The following is a 21,452-nucleotide window of genomic DNA, read 5'->3' on the forward strand; positions in this document are numbered from 1 at the left end:
TTTTAATTGGCATTTGGTGTGCTCTGTAAATTCACCCTGGCTGAATATTCTAACAATATATGACCAGATTTAAGTCTTTTCACGCTCTCACACCCAAATTACTATAACTTCTCAAAGAACATATTGTTTTATAGAAAGGTTGCATGCATTGCACAGTTGCATATTTATGGCTATGTTACAGTGTCGGGTTTTGCCTCCTGTGTAAATCTTCAGGTTAACATCCCTGGTGCCTGCTGGAAGTCATGATCTGCATCATTTCAGGTGCTCAGTAAATGGTTGAGAGTAAACCATTTGGCAGTTTCTGTGCTATTGCTAAATGGAAAATCAGTTTCACTGCTTTTTAACGCTTTAATTCATTAGTAGCTTAAGAAGCTTTTATTTCAGAAATGAAGATGCTGGTGTTAGTAACTGGGCTATAGTTGCATTCACAATGGTACGTATTCACTTCTTCCCAGGGCACAATGATTCCATGGCTAAAAACCGCTATGCAAGGAAGGGCAATTAAAAGGACTTATTTAAATAAACAGTTTGTACTGAAGACTTTGACTCCCCACACCCAGCCACACTGACTGCTGTTTGGAAGTACTTGAGGAAAACACCACTCCCTTAGTAGGAACTCAAGCGTGGCAGGGGCTTTGTTTTGATTTGTTCCAGTTGTGTTTTGCCACTTGGAGTGAAGTTGTCCTGGGCTTGTCCACCAAGTAAAAGGCTCTCAGTCACTTCCCTGGTTTTATTTTTTGCCAGGGCTCCAGCTATTGCACTCTACCTGAAGATTACATCAGTCCTCAGGATTGGAAGAGAACAGTGTTTGAACTGCTAATACAACCTCTTAGGCCAGTACACGTGCTAACTTCTATTACCATCTCCAGGAAAGGTGAAACACCCCAATTTGAGGCGCACTTAATCCTATGTTAAAATTGCCAGAAAAGGTGTAGTTATCTTCTGAGCTATATAAATGTCAAAGTGAAATGAAGCATAGGAAGGTGAAATGCACTTTGTCTTTTTCTTAAGGAAATCACAAGTGCTGTAGCTTTTTGAAATGGAGTGGATGGAGGATATAATAGAGGGCACGTGGGAGGTGCAGTTGCAATTCCTCATGCTTTCCTGGAGGTGCGTTGCACTTGTTTCCCAAGTAAGCACTACTATGTATTTATAGAAATCCTGATTTTTCACAGGAACAGTTGTTGTTGCAGCTGTATGCAAAATAATGAATTCAAAAGCAACAGGTGAGGAAAAAGGCAAGTGGATTAATAACATAGTGATTCACATGTGCTCTCCCTTGGGGAATGTTGTCCTTGTTCATGCTGGAAGGTGACCTTTCTTCCTGACATAAAATTGGAGGTAATAATCTCAAAAGTCCACACAGAGGCTATAGAGGAACTGATGTGAGAAGAGACAGGGGAAGCTTCAATAAAGCTGTGCTGTGGTGAGCTGTGGGATGACTGAACTGTCTCACGGGAGTCAGAAACCCAAGAATGCTGCTGGGTGAGGCTGCAGGGGACAGACCCACAGTGAGCAGAAGTTAGTTATTCTGAATGGGTGTCTTCACTGTCTCTGATCTCAACTTATGTTGAATGAGCTTATTATTTAGATGCTCATAATGAATTAGATAAATAGTAAAATAATTAACAAAGTAGGCACTTAAATGATTATTGCAGGTTTTAGAGCTGATTTTATTTAGATAAATGAGGTAGTTCTTTCTACCATTAGCTGCACCCTAGGAGAAAGGACTTTTTTCCCCCCTTCTTTCTAATGAATAAACACCACAAACAGAAAATGTAGCGTGGCTTTGACTGGAAAGACAGCACAATTGTCTGCTTCTTTTAGAGGGGGAACATCAGAGGCTCTGACTCACATGCAACTTCTGAAAATACTTTCTGGTTTTCTTAAATGTCAAAAATTTCTCAGATTCTTTGACACAGTAGTATAGATCATCAATTCACCAAATGTTGATACATGACTTACTGTCTACTTAGATTTTAACACAATTTTCCAGGTACTGTTAGAGTACATGTAGAAGTACATCTACATTTTTGCCATTCTTTGAGCTATTTCTTTTTACTCAATTTGGTTTTAGGCCTGAGCCATCAGTCGGCAGAGTTACTTCCACTGGCATGCTCCATGGTTTCTTCTTGTAACCCCTGGTCATCTGTAGGACTTCAAGTTCTTCACACCTGGTGACTGGATCCTAACCTGGAAATCTTTCATGCTCGGACTTTAGGCAGTATTCTAATGTCTTTTCCTGATATGCGTATGTCAGCTTAACCAAACCTAATAGTCTCTTTGTATGTTATGTGGCTTTTGTGATTCTTAGCACAGATAATTTAACACAACTTGCAAGCTGTTTGCTTTAGCTTTCATTCTTTTACACACACCATGTGTAGCCCACTGCCTCTCCCAGTGAAAAAGAATAGTGGTTACCAGTGGTGTAAACCCCTGACCTCAGTTCTGCAGGTTTTCTCTTTATCAGTTGCAATACAGCATCCTATCTGTGCAAGACTCAGGTATGTTGTGAGAAAATGCAAGGGGATTCAGAAGAGTGATTCAAATTACTGTAAAAGCTGACCGAGTTTCTGATACTTTAAGGTACGTCACAGAGGCGATCTTTCCCCTCTTCTTTTCTTTTTTTTAAAGAACAAAGGGAAAAAGACTTAGGAAATTGACTGTGACTGCACAGACCAGTACTCTGGGAGTGGATGCTGCTGTATGTACTCTGTGTGTGGTTTGGCTTTCTTTTTAAAGGTGTTAACAGAGAGACAAAATGCAGCTGTTGTGCAAAACCTTTCTTGGGAGAAGGTTATTGCTAAATCCCTAGCTGTGAATTGTTTTTCAGCAACGTCAGATCAATCAAGGCAATTTTATTTCCCTGTCGTCTTTTGCGTGCTATGTGTGCGTGTTCATCTGGCCATTCATTATTAAAACAGTCCAGCCATTTGGTACTTTGCATTTCCTAGTCACCCAGCTACTTTCTGCTAAGACTGTTACCTCCCACTGTTTCCAGAAGATCTGAGAGATCTGGAATGGTAGCTGGCTGGGAAAAACACTTTTGTCATTTGTCATTGTGGATTGCTCCATCAGGAGGTAAATTTCAGGCAGGAAACAAAGCATTTAAGCATGCTGCATAAAGCTGCTTCTCGCTTATTTTTTTCTTTGTACTTTGATATTTTGTGTGTTCTATATATCAAATTGTCAAAGATTCTCCCATATATTCTCCTGAATTCCTATTGCAAACCTTCATACCAAGGAAAGAATTCTGTGAATTTGGATGAAGACAGATGCGTTAGGATAGCTGTGCTGGTCTGTGTAGTCTGTTCCAGTGTAAATTTTATACATTACAGTTGGATTTTATTATTATTAAAAGTAGCTTCACTCCAGAGTAATTGCTCTGCTTTACCAGTGGTTCAATTTTATTTCAAAAGAGCATTGTTTTTCCCTCCGGACAAAGTATTTTCATCAGGAGTTACTCTGAGAAGCTGTAGCTGAATCTTTCCTACAGTCAGCCTCCAGGTAATGTACAACTACAAAAGACATCAAGAACTCATCTGACAACTTGTACTGTGAAAGCAAAAGTTGAAGTCAGAAACTTTTTGAGAGTTTTTGGTATATTTATATCTTGCAAGGAGTCACTAGCGTTTTTTGTCTGGGGAGATCTTTGCAGGAAGTTCCTTTTAACTCTGTCTTGGAAAAACCTGAACAGTATTTTCCTTTTCAAGAGCAGAGAGACTGATAGGTGAGGTAAATCTAAAGCAAATGCTCTGTTCCACTGACTGCACAAACCATGGGTTTATAGATAAATGAAAATGTAGCTGTGGCTTTTTCCCTTTTCACTAATCCCTAATTGGTATTTCCCCTCTCCCTTTGTCAGATGCTTTTCATGTTTCGGCAGTTGAGATGTGTTTAGCTTCTGTGGCCTGCTCGAGTCAGCTCCTCTGAAACACCTTTGGAGCAAGAGCTGTCTGTAAGGGTCTGAACTGGCGCCTAATGAAGCACGTGTGTGCTGCTTCTGTTGTTGCCTTTTGGGCTGTGTTCAGCCATTCCCCAGAGCTGCACTGCAGACGTTAAACAACAAATACGACATCTTTCAAAGGACTGGGCGGGGAGTTGTGGTGGATGGAATCTTTCACCGCGAACTGAATCATCTCTGCATGCTGAGCCTCCTTCAGCGTGGACGTCATATAAGTCCTCACTCGCTCCTCGATGTCCGTGCTCCTATGGGTGAAGCTAGCAGTACAAATCATATCTTTTCACCTAGTTTGATTTATATAAAATCCAGCTAAAATAACGTTTGCAAAATAATTCACTGTATAATGGTTACCTCATAAAACAGAAGACAAGATTTGATCTGGCATGTGCTTCATGTACTTGAAATCATTTCTCCTAATCCATGGGTTTTGATTAAGACCTTTGACTCCCCAGCTATTGTGCAGAGACTGAAAAATACTGCAACTTTTTAATATCTCTAGCTGGATTTTACGTGTTTCTGTTCTTTTTTTTTTTTTTTTTTTTTTTCAAAGAAAGCAATGAAGAAACAGAGGAATGCCCCAAAGCTGTCTATATTTGATTTGCTTGGAAATTAATCATTAATGTCTTCCAGGTGGATAGCAAATGTGTTACGAAGTCTTCCATATCTGCATGCAGGGTAGTGAACCAAAACAAAGTAAAGTGCAGGGGAAAGATCCCCTCAAGCCTGAATCCTTGAAGAGCAAATAGGTGCCTCTAGGAACAGCTCAGTCTGTACACAGGGGCTTACTGAGGTTATATTGACATGATGTTGTGGGTACCGTGGTTACCACTTCTTCAAATCCTCTGTGTAGGTTTATGCTATATCAGAGTGACTGGAAACTGAACATTTATCATTTTTGTTGTCATATGCTTTTTACTAGCATGTGGAAGAGAAATACCTCCTCCTAAATGAAATGTCAAAGGATTTAATCATTGGACGGAGCAGATATTCTGAATTCAAGAGGAGCGGTTCATAGCTTTGAGAAATTTGCCATCTCTCAGAAAGATGAAGTGCTGGACCTAGTTCTATGTGGCACGTTGCAAATCTTTCGGAAACAACTCTCCCAGACAGGAGTCTTGCCACCTTTTTCATTTGCTGCATTCCTAACTGCTGCGTTGTGCACTAATGCTTTATACGAATCACTTCAAAAGTCTTGCTTGTCACATGCCCAGTATAAAATGAAAATGTGTTTGCCAGACGGGTAGTGTGGATCCTGCTGACTCTCATTTACAGCCTGTTTCACAGCAAACATTATTCTGTGAAGGTAGCTTTAATTTTTGTTCTAGTTATTATGTACTTGTAAAGAAATTATTATTAGCAAGGCCTCTGATTTAGGAATGTGATTTTTAAGCCTCTGTACAGCCCCTTCTGCTTCTTACTAGCATGACCTGGCAGCAACTTCCTCTGTAGGAAGCTAGTTTTGAACACCTGTGTATATTGATAAATGTTTCTTCTGTGCTGTGCTTTAACCATTTCCTGCGGCAGAATTGTCTTACTAAAGTTCTACAGCTAGACTGGTTTCAGCTTTGTTTTCTTGAGGTCTTAGATATGGTGTTACAGCTGCACCCAAGACCTTTCTGATGTTGTGAGAGCGGTTTCTGTCTAAGCAGTGGCCAAACATCTGGTGCTTGGGCCTATTCAACTTGTAGTGGACAGATGTTGTTGTACTGGTGGTACTGTAGTAAAATCTTGGAATGCAGTATTTTAATTTAGTTGGGACAGCGCTTCTCTGCTATAGATGTCAACTTTAGAATATTTCTGAAAGGGAGCTGGAGCAGCTAGCTTCGTCTGCATCACAGATGCTTTTGCTGTAGTTTGAGTTCACCACTGGGTGTGGTAATTACAGTTGGTGGTGTTCAAGTTTCTGAATCGGACTAAGTGGGTACTGCGTACGTGAGGGAATGCTGAAACTGGAGCCCTGGACTAAATAAGCATCAAAGGTCTTTGAATCTTCTGGAGAGCCTGCCGTGATGGGTGCTCATCCTCCCTTAACCTGACAAAGGGTTTTGTTGTCCTGTGCAGTGTGTAGGTGCATCCCAGGGGGTTTGGGAGAGGTGGCATCACAGGGGAGGAGGAACGTCTTGGCAAGTAATTTGTCCTCGTGGATGAGAAGGCACAACCTGTGCTAGCGTGTGTTTGCAGGAGGATGGTTGTAGGACTGCTCTCCCTCCTCTGCTACTACAGCCTGAGCTTACACAGACAGGTTGGTGAAGGATGACTACTATACCAGGAATGACCAGAGTTGCGGACCCTGCAAGCTGTCACTGATGTGCGATGAATAAAATCTCTCAATGAGATTGATAACATTGCAAAAGTGATGTCACTGTACAGACTTGTGCCAGATGTAGTCAGAATCCAGAAATAGCTGTCCTGCACTGATGAAATACAGTAGGAGGAGAGGATATGCTGGATGTAAGGATTAGTTTGGTAGTGGTGGCACCAGCTACTAGGAATAGATTGGTGTTGAGGAGTGTAACGGTAAATGTGGGAAAGGAACACCAGGGTTACTGCGGGTAATGGGCCAGTAGATGAGCTACTGGCCTCAGATCAGCATCTTCTATTTTTCTGCTATGTGCCACACTTGTGTCTAAAGTACCAGCATGTGCTGGCTTTTTTTTTAAGTGATTTTGGGTTGGAGATTTTAAATGCATTTTCTGTGACTTCTGCACAGATGGACACACTTTGGTGAAAAGAAAAACATAAATTTAGTTTTTTGGATTGACTGAAGTGTCCTGATGAACTTCCTGGGTATTCACCACAAGAAGGGTAGGGCTGTAGTCTTAGAAACACAGCAGAGCATATGGGAAACCAATTAATTCAATAGATATTAATTAATAAACACTTTTCCTCTGGGGAAAACCTTTTAGCACATCCACTGTTTGGCCCAAGATTGCATGCATGCATGAATGAATAGTGAACATGCTTTCCTGAATTGTCACTTGTTATTTCTCTTGGTAGGCTGGGGACAGCCTCCTCTAGGCTACTGCTGCTAGGCTTTTAGACAAACAGACTGCAGTTAATGCTTAAGCTGTCTCTCAGCCACCAGCGTTCTCGCGTGTAACTGATGTCAACACATGCCGGTTTTCCCCATTGCCCTGTGGACTGTTTCGCTGAGTCTGGCCACCTCCCGGCACTCTATGGCCTCTTTGTTTTGAGAAGCACGCTTCGTCAGTGGTGTGCGTGTGGAATTATCAGCTCTGAATATAGCTATTTTATGTATTGAAGCATATACGCTTGTGAAAAAAGAGCTGTTGCACGAATGGGTAGTGTATTGTCAGTGCCTTCCTCTTGATGTCATACAGCTTTGTTTGCATCTGGTACCGCACTGCCTTGAGCATTGTAGACTGAATAGTTAATAGACCCTGCAGGGCAGTTTAGCTGAAGTAGAAGCCTCCATTTAATCTATCTTCTTTTAGAAATAGCCCATTGGCCTGTCATCAAGATCATATAGCTCCAAGAGAGAATAGTAAACTAATGCTTGTGTTGTTTTAGATTTATGGTGAAGATCTTAAAATCTCTCCACCTGGTCCTGACAACGAATTAGTTCTCTTGTGAATCTTTCTTTAGTAGTGACGAGATATAAATGGTTTACAAAAGATATTTGCTACTGACCATTTGAACTTGCTTGACTCCTGAAACTGCAAAATGCTGCTTAATGCTATAAGCAATGGATTTCACTGGTGATTTCTTCTGCTATGGTGTTGCTGCACATGTGAAGGTAACGTTCTTGATTCGCTCAGTGATTTGTTCTGAAGTTGTTGGGTTTTTAGCTGTGTAAAATTCCATTAAACTAATTACGTGGATTTGTATTGGTATTTGCTTACTTCCTGACGAGTGTAAAGATAGAAACTTATTATTGGAATGCAAACACGCTATGATGGAAAAATCGCCTTCATTGCAAAATATGGCAGGGCTTCAGAATTGGCGGTGTGCTGAGACGTGACCTTACTGGTAGAGGATTGGGTCAGAAATGTGTAAGTTAGTGTCCCTTTATGGTTTCTCTGATTCTTCTCATTACATGAAATACTCTCTTCTTCATTAAAAAATGGTCTTATTTTTTGTGGTATGTGAAAAAGAGGAGAATCTTCTTCATGAAAATCTGCAAAGAATACAGAGGCTTATCTTGATGATCTTGCTTCCTCTTGGAGAAATTATGGGTATAAAATGCATTTATGAAAGCAAAGCAATTTTATCAACTATGTCTTTTAAAACCAGTAAAATTTCCAAAAGTTTTTAAATTTAAATATCCTATTTGAACTTCACCAAAAAAATAGTGAAGTGCCTCTTGTGCTTGTTCACTGTTTGTATTTACATGGCTTTTGTTGTCAGCTTTTCTTTGGAGATTTTCAAAACATCGTTAGTACAGGACGACTTGACCTTGTCTTGCAGATAAAATTAATTGTGAATCTTACTGTTTTCCTGTATTCTAAATGACTGGCGGAATGAATGGAGGCAGCGGGGCTGGACACAAATACTGCGTGAAGAGGTGTATTTCCCAGTAGCAGCCTTGTACGGTGCCTTCCCCAGTGCTACCTTCTGAAGTTGTGCCACTGTGATACAATCACGGCAGCTCTCGATGGTGAGAGGAAGGTGAGAGCTCCGAGTTTAAGTGTCTCATCTTCTAAAGAGCAGCGGGTATCTGGGTTAGAGAAGGACTTACTTCAGCAGCTTGTCAAAAAGTTTAAGATTTTTGAAATTAATGAGTTGAGAATAAAGCGTCTTTTATTAATGTGTGAATATCTGTGGTCATGTATAAAATCAGTATGATAGAACAGCTGCCACATGCCCTGTTTCCCTTTCTCATGGAAAAACTCTCTGAATACACCAATAAATAGCGAATAGTACATAAATAAGAAATCATTTGGTTATTTCAGAACATGATTCAATGTTCTAAGCAGTGCTGTGCAGTATTCAGTCACTTCTGGGTTGTTTATGTGCTTTTCACTTTTTAATGAAGGACCCTGTTTTTCATTAGTACAATTTATATTCAATGTCTTTATTGGTATAGTCAAATACCACCTATCAAAATGTCACCAGTCCTTTTCAGACACATGCATAACCTTTTCTACTTAGTACTTGCAGCCTATATCCTTAGCAGGGAAAATTATTAATCCCTGATGAGTGCAACTGAAATGATACATGAAGTCAGCAGAAATCTTTCTACCCAGTGAGCTGGCAGGGCATGTTTATAAGCCAGCAAACTGCCGTGCTTTGCAAAATATTATGGATCCAAAAGCACAATGAATTATTTCTAGAGGGTTTACAAAGCTAGGATTAAGAATGGCTGTAACAACTACTGCTGAGGGTGTACAGAGCGTGTAATCTAGTATATTTTCTGGGTTTCCAAACACATTTTAGATACTAAGAGCCTGTTATAATATGTTGGGTGGCTTTTGTTAAGTGAATGATACGGTTATCCTTAGGTTTCCTTTAATTTTCTAAATGGAGCTTTACTCAGTTTAAAATTCTTAGCAAAAATATTTTTCTGGGTTTTTTTTCGGTGATCAGAGTTGCTGATGATTCATTATTCAGAAGTTGATTTAATTTCTGCGTGTATGAATAGATAAATGGTGGGAAGCTGTAAATACTGATGTGTTTGGTCACTGTTGACGTGGATAATTGAATTAAATGTAAAACCAGGCTAGTTTTCTGCCTGTGGTGTGAGAAGCATTCGTTGGTGTTTGCCGTTCGGGATGTATATCTTCCACCCAAATAGCTGGGTTACATTTGCTCTTCCTGACTTGCTTGCTGTCATCCCTTGTAAGCAAACTTTATGAATTTGGCTCCATCTTTGTGTTGTGTTCTTGCACTTGCCCAGTATTTGTGGCTTGGGGCAGTATTCCTCCCCGATCCTGAGCTCGTGTGTCGGCTGCGGTGAGCCAGCCTGCTGGGAGGCTGGAAGTGGTGTGCCTGGCACGTCAGCTTTTGGTGTGGGAGATGGGCCGTGGTACAGCTGGAGTTGTGCTGTCTGGGAGGGTCTCAAAGACCCTTTCTGTCCTTTCCTAAATGGATTGCTCACGCACTGGTATGGAAAAGTTCAGGCACAACCAGTTCATCCTGAATGTCTATAGAAGTATCACTAGGTCGCAAAGCATTGTACTGTTGCTTGTGAGCGTCTGTGTAAAATCGAATGCTGGGCTTGTTGTTCAGCTTTCTTGGATTTTATAATCTCTTTGTTGTCAGTAAGTACCAGTACAAGATAAGTATCTAAAGAGAGCTTAGCAACAAAAAAATAGTCTAGGCAAACCCCATAAAAAGCCAAAGAATGACATTGCGTTGTTTGGAAAGCCTTAAAAAAGAATCTTAATGTACTGCCATGTGTGGAGAGAGCTACTATTTGTCAAAAGATTTATACGGTGAACTAAAGCAGTGTTAACGTGATGAAATTAAAGACTGAAATATTTCTCTCATGCTCCCCCCACTTCTTCCCCTTTTCTTACTGCTTTGGTTTTTTTGATGTGAAAGCCAGTAATTTGGCTTTCACATGACACTTACTCTTCCCATTTATGGATTCTGTCTCTTCTAATTTTTTCCTGTTCTCCCCCTCCCCTTTCCCTGCTATGGTTTATTGTTTTGTTTTTCCCCTCGCTGGGATAGACTCATGCATTTTGTAATGCTTTTCTCCTCTGCCCATCTCTTCTTGGTGTGCTTCTGGCTCCCAGCATTGCTTTTGTATCTCCTCTCTGCCAAACGTACTCTCTGCCCTGCTTATGTTTTATCTGTTGATAACTGTTGTACTCCCTGATTTAACAAGTTGAGCTGTAGAATATTATGGATTTCTGACACACTGTTCTTGAGGACGTCTTCATTATGGATGATGGGTTAGTCCAAATCAGCAAACCTGACTCATGGGTTCAGCAGCACCTTTTTGGAGATATTTTTGCACTGCTGAGGACTCTGGGAAAGTATTAAAAAGCACTCTTCTCTTAGAAACAGGGTAAACCCAAAAGAATGACCCAAAGGAGAATGAACCCCGCTAGTGTGTATTTCTAAGGACGTTTCCAGTGCTGTGCTCAGGGTGAGTCCCGGAGGCAGGACCCATGTTTGTGGTGGGGTGTTCATCGCTGGTGGTGGGCTCGCTGCTGCTGAAGTTGTACTGATTGAGTCTGTCCAACTGTTTAAAAAAAGATGGGTGGGATGACTGGCTGTTTATTCTTTGATTCTTTGTGAAGAGCTGGAAGAAAAACAAAACGACTTCATTTGAACTCTGAGAAAGACAGCTGTGTGTATAGATGACACAAGGACTGCTAATGCTTCACGGAGAACTTTATTCCTCTAATGCATTTACGGGAGTTTCACTGTAAGAACCATTTTATTTCTGCCAAAGTTTTAGTAGTGAAGGTGGGTCTTATGGAAGCAGTTCCTTTTATATAAAGGTAGGCCTGGGTACCTGGATGCTGCGTATTCTGCCAGGACAGATGAAACCGGCATATCCTGTACAATCCTAAATAACAAAGGGAGACTAACACAGGAGACTGGTTCACGTGAAAGCAAGGTAGTCACTGCTGCCAGCGTGTACATCGGGAATTAGGCACTCTGAAGAGTTCTGGCTAGGGTATGAGCGAGCTGGCTAGAAGTTTACTAACGCGCTGTATCCTATTTGCAGCCTTGGCTTGGCAGGGCTCCTCTGGAAAAATTAAAGATTCCCTTTCCTGGCATAAAACCACAACAAGGAGTGGGAGTGAAACGCAGCTGTCCTATCCCTGGATTGAAACAGCAATCTTGCAGCTTGTCTTGCCAACTGTAGGGAAGTACAGCATTCGGAGCATGAATCTAGTTTTCTGACTGATGCTTGTTAATAGCAAGTCCTTAATTTCATCCTGTATGATCTCTTCTTGTTATCTGCGTGTGTTTAATTGAGAAATGTCTCTCTGAAAAGCCTTCTGAGAACCTGTTTGAAAGTGACTTAGATTGCTGGCTCCAGAGCTGTGTTGTCTCTTAATCTGTATCATATTTGAATTCCATTGTGAAGTGCCAAACAAAAGCATATCAGAAATAATAATTAAAAACATACTATGTAAATAATTGGGTGGTTGGCAAATGTGATTGGATTTTACAATTCAAATGCTTTCATCCAGAAGTGCTGACTGTAGACACAGTGCCAGTAGGAGTGGTCACAGAAAGATGCATATTTCCAGCAAGCATGTGGAACACTTAGCCAGAGCTGATGCAAAATGAAAAAACGCCAAACACGTTTAACTAGAGAAATTAAGAGCTATTTTACTTTCCTAGTGAAGATACTTACCTCTGGCAAGTGACTCCTACCTTAGCTTAAATAACTTTTTCCTTTCTGAGATTCACGCTCATCATGCAGTAATAGCAGTCCTTGCTAAATGGCCTGACTGGTGATATTTAGCATTCTTATTATGCACTGAATGGACCCAGTGGTTTCCCATGAATTTTCTAGGTGACGGTGCCTTATCTCTTCTTTTTTCCCCTTCCCTTCCTACTATTACGCAGCCATCTCAGTTATGCTGGCACAGCAGGTTTTGCGAGCTGTGATGTATATAGCAAAGGTTAGGGGATGGGACAGACAGTCATTCCTTGGTGATGATGGCTTCTCGGTTGAGTTGACACAATGCTTTGGTTTGCAGTACTGGTGGTGCAGCTGTGAAGGGGATTCACTGTGGCTCACTGCTGGGAGAAGGGCAACTCCTTAAGCCAAAACCATTGCTGAATGGGGAACCTTCATTAGCCCCCTTCCTTTCCTGGCTGACAAAAATATCTTTATTGCACTTAAGTATAATTTTCTGGGGGTGAGCTGGGGGAAGTCCTTCACAAGCTTTAAATAATTTGTTCTTAGACTGAAAAATCTTCAGGGTGGTGTAGCAGTCAAGTAGGAGTACTTGTGTGCATGCGCATGAGCACCTCTCCATTATCAGGTTTCTGATTAAATAGGAACACGTTTCTTAAAAATAAATAGGTCTAACCTATTAAGTGGTTAGCAAAATTTTAGCAGTAAGTTTTTTTTCTTACTTGCACTGCTCGCACTTGCTGTCTAAAAATTAAAACAAAGCGTGTGTGTGTCTTGTCAGCCCTCAGCTTCCTGACATTGGGACTAGTTAAACCTTTATCGGTGAGGGTGAAGGGTTCTCTATGAACTTTCCATTTCACCTTCAGGCACTTGAACTTTAATAAAATTGCCCCTTGACCTTCTCTTTGAGGTGAATAGCTTGGACCTTAGGGCTGAATGAGACACCTTTCTGATCCTCCTCTTACGGCTGTTGAGTTAGCTGTGCTCTGAGCCCGCTGCAGTGTATCCGCATCCTTCCCCAGCTGAGGATACGAGAGCTGAACAGGTTGTCCCAGTAGTGACTATGTGGAGGCCAAACAGAGGTGATGAAATGTTCTTACTCAGCATTTTTCCTTAATATCCAAGTGCTCTCTCTCATCCCCCCACCCCTTCTCTTTCTACTGTTTATTGCTAGTTTAGCACTGGTTTAGCAAGTCTACCTGTAGTCTTTCCAGTCTGTGTGAGGTCTCTCTGTGTGCAACTAGCAGTTATGAGCTCCATCTTAGGAAATACGCAGAGAATGTGGGAAGTAAACGGACTACTGGGGAAAAAAGCCATTGGTGAACTCTCTTGGGTAGTTGAAATAGCACAGTAACTGCATTGCACTTGGGAAAATTGTCTTTCTGCTGGAATCCCTTCCATTTGGAAGATTTACAGCAGATAGAGGAGCCTCTGGCTTTGTTGGCTTGTTTGTGTCTTTTGGTGTTCAAATGGACTTATAGTCATCCAGAGACCTCCCGCACAGTTTCTTTCCTGCTGTCACATTTTTGCTCACTGGGGTTACATCATATGGAGAGCCAGGGCTCTGTGAGAGGCTGTTCACACGTTTCCTGCTATGTTTTGTTTAGACGGTGGCTTTTTGTGTGGGGCTGGGAGGGAAGGGGGCAAGATGCAGAGAGAAGAAATAGAATGTGATTTAACGTGGGTAATCTCTTGGGGAACTGTTTGGATGGAAGCAGTCCTGCCGTCTTGGTGCCAAGCAAACCTACTTTGGTGCTTAATAGTGGGAGACACTGGCAAGCACATTCCTTATGAGACGGGTGATTAGATTTATTGTCAATCACTTTGTATTCCCTAGAATGAGAAATAATTTATTTAAGAAATGGCTTTCTTGGAATGCAAGTTTAAAAATTCATCAGTGATCCATTTGTTCTGTCTCCCTCAAGATTATAAAAGCTTTTTTTTTTTTTGCCTTTTTTTTTTTTGCTTTTTTGTCTTGTGGCAGTGTGTTTTGCCACAAAAAGCATTTTTGTTTTGTAGTTCAGATCTACAGGCAAGATTGTGGGTGGGTGAGGAGATTAGTTAAATTTAACACTGATCTGACATGGCTGCTAGGACACCCAAATAATGTTCCAGTCTTGGTTGTAATTCAAACAATGCAGAGATGGTTTACATCTGCCTTGAAGTTAAAAAAGCAATTCTCTAAGGTAGTTTTGTAGCAGTGCAAGTAGGCGTGCGGGTGAGCCTAGAACTGACAGGCTGGGTCTGGCAGATTTTGGCTTAACACAGTAGTGATGTGTTTAAGTGGCTGGGGTAGGGTCTGGGACACAGAGGCTGCATAAAGAAACTTGCTGCTGTACTCTGCCAAACTGACGGTTCTTTTTTTTGTTTTAGATGAAGGACCTAGCTTGTACTTCTGACTCCTATGTGCATGTAAGTTTGTGGCCTTGATATTTAGTAATACATGCATCAGTTTAATTTATGACCCAAACTCTGTGGGACCAAGGAGAAATGAAAGCTGAATGCCTGTCTTGCAGAAAGGAATGTACAAATGAGTCATCCCACACCACTCTTAATGCCAGCATTGTAGTGGCAGCAGGTGGAGATGAAGGAAAAAGCTTGCTGGAAAATTGTAATCCATGATGTAACCTCATCCCACTAAAAATGTCCCTAATTTAGCCTTGGTTAGTTCATCTGAAAGACTCCAGAGGAAGCAAGTTGGATCTGTTCTGGGTTTGGCCAAAGATTAGGCATGCAGATTTGCATTGTGTTTGTCTTTGGGAGGTAGTTTGGCAACTACCAAACTCTGTACAAATCTTGGTGAGAAACAGTCATTTCCTGCTTATTCAGTATGGTTTCCTAATGGACAAACTTCCCAGATAAACACTAGCTGTGCTGCTAACAGCTAAGTTAGGGCAAGCCCTAATACTGCGTGTGCCAGGTGTTCGTTCGGGGGGGTTTTTTGTTTGTTTGTTTTTGCCTGTATCATTTTCATACTAAAAATAATGGCTTATGCTTCTATTTTACTACTTCATCTATCTGAAACAGTGGGGGAGAAAAAGGGGTTGTGCCGAAGGGACTCATTGATGAGCAGTGATACCCTCGTCCTGTTCTGGGTTCTACCACAGGCTGCGTCCATCGGGGCTCTGAGGCCTGGGTTCATCCCTCGGTTTTAATGCTTTTTTGAAGTGCTTGAGGTCATTTCCCTGCAGATTCGGTGGGAAGAGCTGGATGTGTCCAAGGAGGTGATTTAGTCTGTGCAAGATCTGAACTGTTCTCTGAAGCTCCAATTCCTCTTTTTGACTAAAGAGGAAGAATTAAGTTATTGTGCATTTAGATACCTCGCTAAGCTGCCTGAAGATAGGTACTGTGTATTTGAACCTATTATACATCCATTTCCCTACCTGGAAGATGTGTGTCCTCACTCTTCCCTCCTAGTTGCTGTTTGGGTCAGCAGCCTGCTTTATCACGTTGCAGCAGTATTGCCCTTTTGCAGTACAAAAGCTACTAGTGATTGTTTTGTTCTGAAAATCAATGGGCATGCGTGATTTGCTGCGCGTTACCTTTAGTGTAGTGGAACTGATTAACACGTAAATTTTAAGTATATATTATCACATCTGTTGAAGTTGACTGAGATGTAATGTCTTGACATCTTTGGTTAACACCCAGTCAATCTGAAAAACAGGGCAAGGTAACAGCCCTGAGAGACGTCTTGCTTGTCAAAGTGACAAATTGCCCTTTCTGATTCAAAGGACCAGCTTGCATGGCAGAGCTAAGTAGCTACTGGAGAAAGGGGAGGAGAGCATGGGAAAAATACCCTATTTGTTTAGGCCTTCCCCTGTATTTTTTTGTTGTTTGTTGCTCTGAGTTTGAAGCTCTTGGTTTTCCTTCGTCTGAAACAATTTAACAGCAGGTTGAGAGGAGCAGAGCCTCTGGGATTCTGCCTCTCCCACTTCTTGTTCTTATAAACTGTTTACAATCTCTTTCAGTTTTCTAGCTTTGTATGGAAAAGTTCAGTGGGTCAGCTTTCCCTTTAGCTTCATCCATCATTCCAGTCAATTAGAAATAGTTGAGGGCCAATTGCCCGGTCTTCCATTAACTGAGACACTTCAGATTGTTTAAAATAGCATAAAAGCCCTCTTTGTTGACCGTTGGGCAAGCTCTGTAGATTTCCCTGTTGATGGGCAGTTACCGCGTGGCTGAACAGAACCCCAGTGTGTCTTGCACTACTTGAGGGATGAATATTACTGCTACAGGCCTTGTCTGGGTTTTGATTCCTTCTCCTTCACCTCTGCCTCTTGCTTTCCCTGAAAGGTGTGATGCCTTCAGATGGTGAATTACCATGCCTGCTTGCTAAAAAAGCTGCTCTTTGTGGCTTTTCAGAACTTCTGTAGATGAGAGTTTTTTCAGTTGCTGAAATGTTCCTTTTTAACCTTGGTGCTTTAAAAGCTCTTGGCATTATTTGTTAGTCGCTTGTCGTGTGTGTTTCTAAAGGACAAAGGAAGTGTGTAAGTGTTCAGGAAACAGTTAGTGCATTGTGGTGTGTGGCTGAGTTCATTCTGGTACCCCATGCCAGGACAGCCTGCTTTCATTTAGGGCTAACGTTTTCCTTATGTTCTGAATTGACCAGCCTTAGGGTAGTAGAGCTTGTGTGAGAGCTCTAATGGAGAGCTTGAAACTTGGCATAGGTTAATGTGTTTGGGTTCACATTGAAGTGAGCTGAATCCATTGTATATATACATATATATATTTATATGTATAAATAAAACCCACATTTTGTTTCACGTGACATTTAGCAGAGAAGTAGGCTCACTAAATGGAGATCAGTTTATCTGCAGCAGAGTAGGTATTTATGTATTCCCATCTTAAAATCATTGTCTATCTTGCAAGCTCTCCTTCCAGCGTTGTATACTGCCTAGGTTTCAGTACATGCTGGTCCGTGTGCTTTTTGTTGCTCCAGAGCCTTTTTGCCTGAATATGTCGTCATATATCATCTGTGCAGCAGTGTGTCCCCTGACTGTGAAGTTTGGATAGGTGTGACTGAGCACCTGTGCTTGGTGCTGAAGACGTGGACCTTGCTGCGGTTTTTGAATTGGAGGAGTGCAGCATGTGGCAGTCCTTGAACATAAGGCCTCCATCTTCTTCCAGAAGGTGCCTCCATCTTCTTCCAGAAGGTGTCCTGTCTTGCAATGATGCAAGCACTGCTGTGTGTGAGGGCTTTCCTGTCTCTGTTCGTGAAGCATGATCTAAAAGGAGTAAGACAGTCTCCTGTACGGCTGCCTCTCAGATGGTACAGGCTCAGTGATGTGCATGTGCTGGTTAGCTCGGATTCCAGCTGTTGCGCTGCTGAGATGCACTAAGAGCTCCCTGGACAAATCCAGGGCAGAGAGCACAGCAGGGATCTTCAGGCTGTGGGGAAAGAAAGGGAGATCTGACAAGGCAGCAGGATATGACAGTAATCAGATTTGAGAGTCTTCAGCTGATGGGGAGCTGGATCTTTTATTGGAGAAAGATCTGCCACAAATACACCAAGTTCAACAGACTCCACCAGTGATTTTCTTCCTCTTTGAAGTCCCATTGGGATATCAATCTGATGCAGATCTCAAGATAGACTTTTTCAATTGGTGTGTTCCTGCAAACTTGCCTTTTTTGTCTTCCTTTCTCCTCTACATGCCTTCAGTAAATAACAGCTTGAGGACATGACTGAGCTGGAAGTGCAGACCTAAGTTGGAAGGAGACCAGTGGGGCAGAACGGCAGCCTGAGACTTGACTCTGACAACACTGATGTTTGCCTGCTTTGCACTTACACATAATCTCATGCTTTGCAGAGATTGAACCTTTAGTAAGTAATTTAAACAAAGAGGAGTAGGAGGAGAGAGAATCCACATTTAATTCAATTAGCATTGTTGTCCAATGCCATTAATTATGCCCAGCCTTGTAATGTGTTTCACAGAAGTTGATACACTTGAGCTTTGTCTGTGCTGGGGTCGACTGAGGACAAGTACGTCTACTGGTGTGGAATCCAGCCTTTGTGCTTTGCAAAAACCTTCAAATTTGGTATCTGACAGTAGCCTGGAGTAAGTAGTAGCCTGAATAGCCTGCGTTGCAATCTACTGAACAAGGGGAGTCTCTGGGAGAATGATGATCTGGTGTACATGTTTTCAGTGTTTTTGAAGATGAACTGTTTTAGTGGAAGTAATAATCTCCTGCAATTTTCTATTATTTCCAGACTGTTTAAAATTGTTTCATAGGCAGAGAATAAAGGACTTTGTTTACTGTCTTAAAGTAGGATGTCTGATCCTCCTGGGGGAGGTTATTCTTTTATTAAAAAAGATATAAAATAGCTAGTTTGATGGAAATATAACTCTAGGAATTGAAATGGTGATGATTATAGAAGCTGTAGTATTCTAATGCAAAATAAGCCCTAGGAGATATGTGCCCTAAATGGTAAATCACTCTGGTTTTTAACAAAACAAGAATTACTGTTATTTTATGATTCTTATTTTACAAGGTCTTTAGCTGTTTCATCTGCACTTAACTTTTACAGGCTGGGGATAAATTGATTGTTGTTTTGCCTTTTAAATAGCTTGGCTTTTTTAAAGCATGCTGGAGATGCAAGCACAGATCAACAGGATAGGATTCATTTGGTACTGAGAAAAGCCATGATTACTGACACAATATGCAATAACTGGATTGGAATCTGTTCTCATAATTTGGTGGTGTTTTGTAATCTTCTTGGAAGGAGCCAAAGGTTATTATTTTGAAAGGGACCTCATGGGTAATGCTTAGCAATTGGGCAGGAGGGGGGGAGTTATCACCTTGAAATGTGTGTGTTTATTGCACGAGAACTCCTGCTGCCATTTTAGAGGGGCTGTGGGGATCCCTGAGGGCACTGACAGACCTCAGTGGCCCTGACCAGCTTCACATGGGGCTTCCACCCACATTCCTAGCCCAGAGACCTGGGAGCTTTATTTAAGCTCAGCCCTGGGCCCTCAGTCCATGCTTGGGCTATGCTGGAGGAGTACCAGGCTCCAGCTTAGTCATAGCTGTGCCTGTGCCTGGCTGGAGACCCCATTGATCCAGACCCCGACCTGCAGCCCAGCTTCCCAGCCTGACCTCAGACTGCCTTGTCACTGTGGACCTGCCTGGCTGTCACTGGACCTGATCCTAACCCGGACCTGCAGGTTTGCTTTCTAGGCTGACATTGAGCCTCCCTCATCACCGTGATACTGTCTCTTGGTTGGACCAGGCTGCTGTCTCAGGCATGTCCTTGCTCGGGTGCTGTGGAAGCGAACCCCAGCCAGCAAGACCCCTGCCCAGCCATCCGCGGGATCCCCCTCAGGGAGCTGCTGGCCCTTGGTGTTCCCTGCTGCGACTGCTGTGGTTTGGCTGTTGTGCCTCAAGTGTTTCAAAGGTCCCTGGAGGAGGAGGGAGCCAACCTGCAGGAACTGTCAAGGATCCTGATGGTCTCCCATTAAGAGGACTGGAATGAAGCTTCCTTTAAATTTGTTCTTCCTAGATGCTCAGCTGATGACAGTGATAGCTGTGGCATGGCAGATCCCTCTTGTGCTGGGGACCACCCTCTTGTTTGACAGTACGGGAAGGACCACAGAGTCTTGGCCAGTGTGGTAGGAAAAGAGGAATTATCTGCTTGCTTTTGCGTAGAAAGCCTCCAGCAAGGTAAACGAAGGAGGATGTGTTATTCTAAACTGGAATTGCCTACCTCTAGTAGGCAGGGAACTACTGGTAGGATTATTCATTAGGGGTGTCATGTTCCAGCTCTATCTGGCAATTTGTGTTTTACTTTGAATAATGTGGCTTATCTGCCAAATGTTTGGAATCTGAGATGCTGAAATGTATTTAGCAAAAGAGCGTCCTAAATACAGACTTAGAAGCTGAGCACAGAGGAAGGTGGTTGAAAGGGGTAATGTGTCCCAGTTTCTGCAATTTGTGATGACCTGAAATCCTTAGTGATGGAAACTAAGAACAGCTAACAAAATCTTTGCATCTTTTCTACATTAATATTAGCTTGTGACAACTCCACGTTAGCGATGTGGAGAAAGTACTGGTTTTGGAGATCAAAGAACTGCTTCCTTAAGGTAATTCAGGGAGGAGAAAGCTGGATGATATGCTGTCCTCTTTGCTCACTGCGTTCCTCAGTAGCTCACGTAATAAGAAGGAAGAGACAAGAAGATGCAGTCTGGTTAGTTGTCTGTGTTGAACTTTGCAGGCTTTTGTTCTTTCTGATGGTTAGGAGAGTCTCTTGCTTACAATAGATTTTCCTATAGGAATGGAGATCTGTATCTTATCTCCTTGAATCTTCATTTTAGAAGCAGCCAGAGGATAAAAACTAGCACAGTGCTCATTTAAAGTCAATATGCTCTAGTTTGCAATTTGCTCATGTTTAAGTGCCCAGCTTTAAAGGTTTCCTTTGCCCTCAGGCAGTCTGAATACAAAGGGCGACTATTTTTTTTTCCTAAAGAAAAAGCTTTGCAGAAGCTCAAAGAGCAAAATATTTCTTTCCACCTTCCATCTCCTTGGGTTTGTTTATCACAAGGCAGAGTTTGCCTCTGAAGAATCTAGAGGGGAATGAAGAGACATAAATTCATGGAGTCACCTTAAGATGCAGCTAGAAATGAGGATGATGGATGAGATGTGTGTATGTACATACACGAGTGAGAAAGCCCCACCTTGAAGCAGTTTTGGCATTTGATGCTGTGGAGCTTGTGAGAAGGTTTACAAGGACAAGATGTAATGGAAAAAATCCCTACATGTGACTGGTTTCTTTGCTGTTGGCAAGGCTGGGGTTGCATGAAGATGAACAGAAGTTCTGAGTCGTCACTGTATTGCAATATTGTGTAAGTTCTTCTGTTTAGAGGGAAGCTTTACTGTGGGGTGGGGAAGAGAGAGTTGCAGCAGTTAGAATGTAGTATCCTCGTGAAAAATGTGAAGGGATTAATATATTTGATCCAGGATCTAGTTTGCCTTCTGAAGCTGTGGACAGAAGACACAGTCTGACATCCGAACCCTACCATAAAGGATTCGGTGTGTATCATAAGTTATTGGCCATAATGATTAAGTGCTGCAGACTGGAAGGAGTGACTTCCTTTAGGATTTCAGAAGCCTTATTCTTGTGGATTGATTCTGTAGCCTAGTTATTCTGTCGTTTCAATAGAAATGGAAGTAGTGCCTGCTTCTCTCACCTCTGGTGGTCCA

At 42.0% G+C, this 21,452-nt stretch overlaps 1 protein-coding gene across 29 annotated transcripts in view; it reads left to right on the forward strand.

The window, feature by feature from the left end:
• The window catches only part of ARVCF (ARVCF delta catenin family member), a 286,311-nt gene that overhangs the window by 167,187 nt on the left and 97,672 nt on the right, over window positions 1–21,452 (forward strand). For 14 of the 29 annotated variants that reach the window (XM_075769218.1, XM_075769219.1, XM_075769216.1 and 11 more), the window contains one exon: window positions 14,631–14,669. The exons of the other annotated variants lie outside the window; for them this stretch is intronic. In XM_075769218.1, coding sequence (XP_075625333.1) covers window positions 14,631–14,669 — 39 coding nt within the window. The remainder of the gene's footprint in view (window positions 1–14,630; window positions 14,670–21,452) is intronic. 29 annotated transcript variants of the gene reach the window in all.

The sequence above is a fragment of the Balearica regulorum genome, chromosome 17 (assembly GCF_011004875.1).
Source record: "Balearica regulorum gibbericeps isolate bBalReg1 chromosome 17, bBalReg1.pri, whole genome shotgun sequence".
Taxonomy (NCBI): Eukaryota; Metazoa; Chordata; class Aves; order Gruiformes; family Gruidae; genus Balearica; species Balearica regulorum.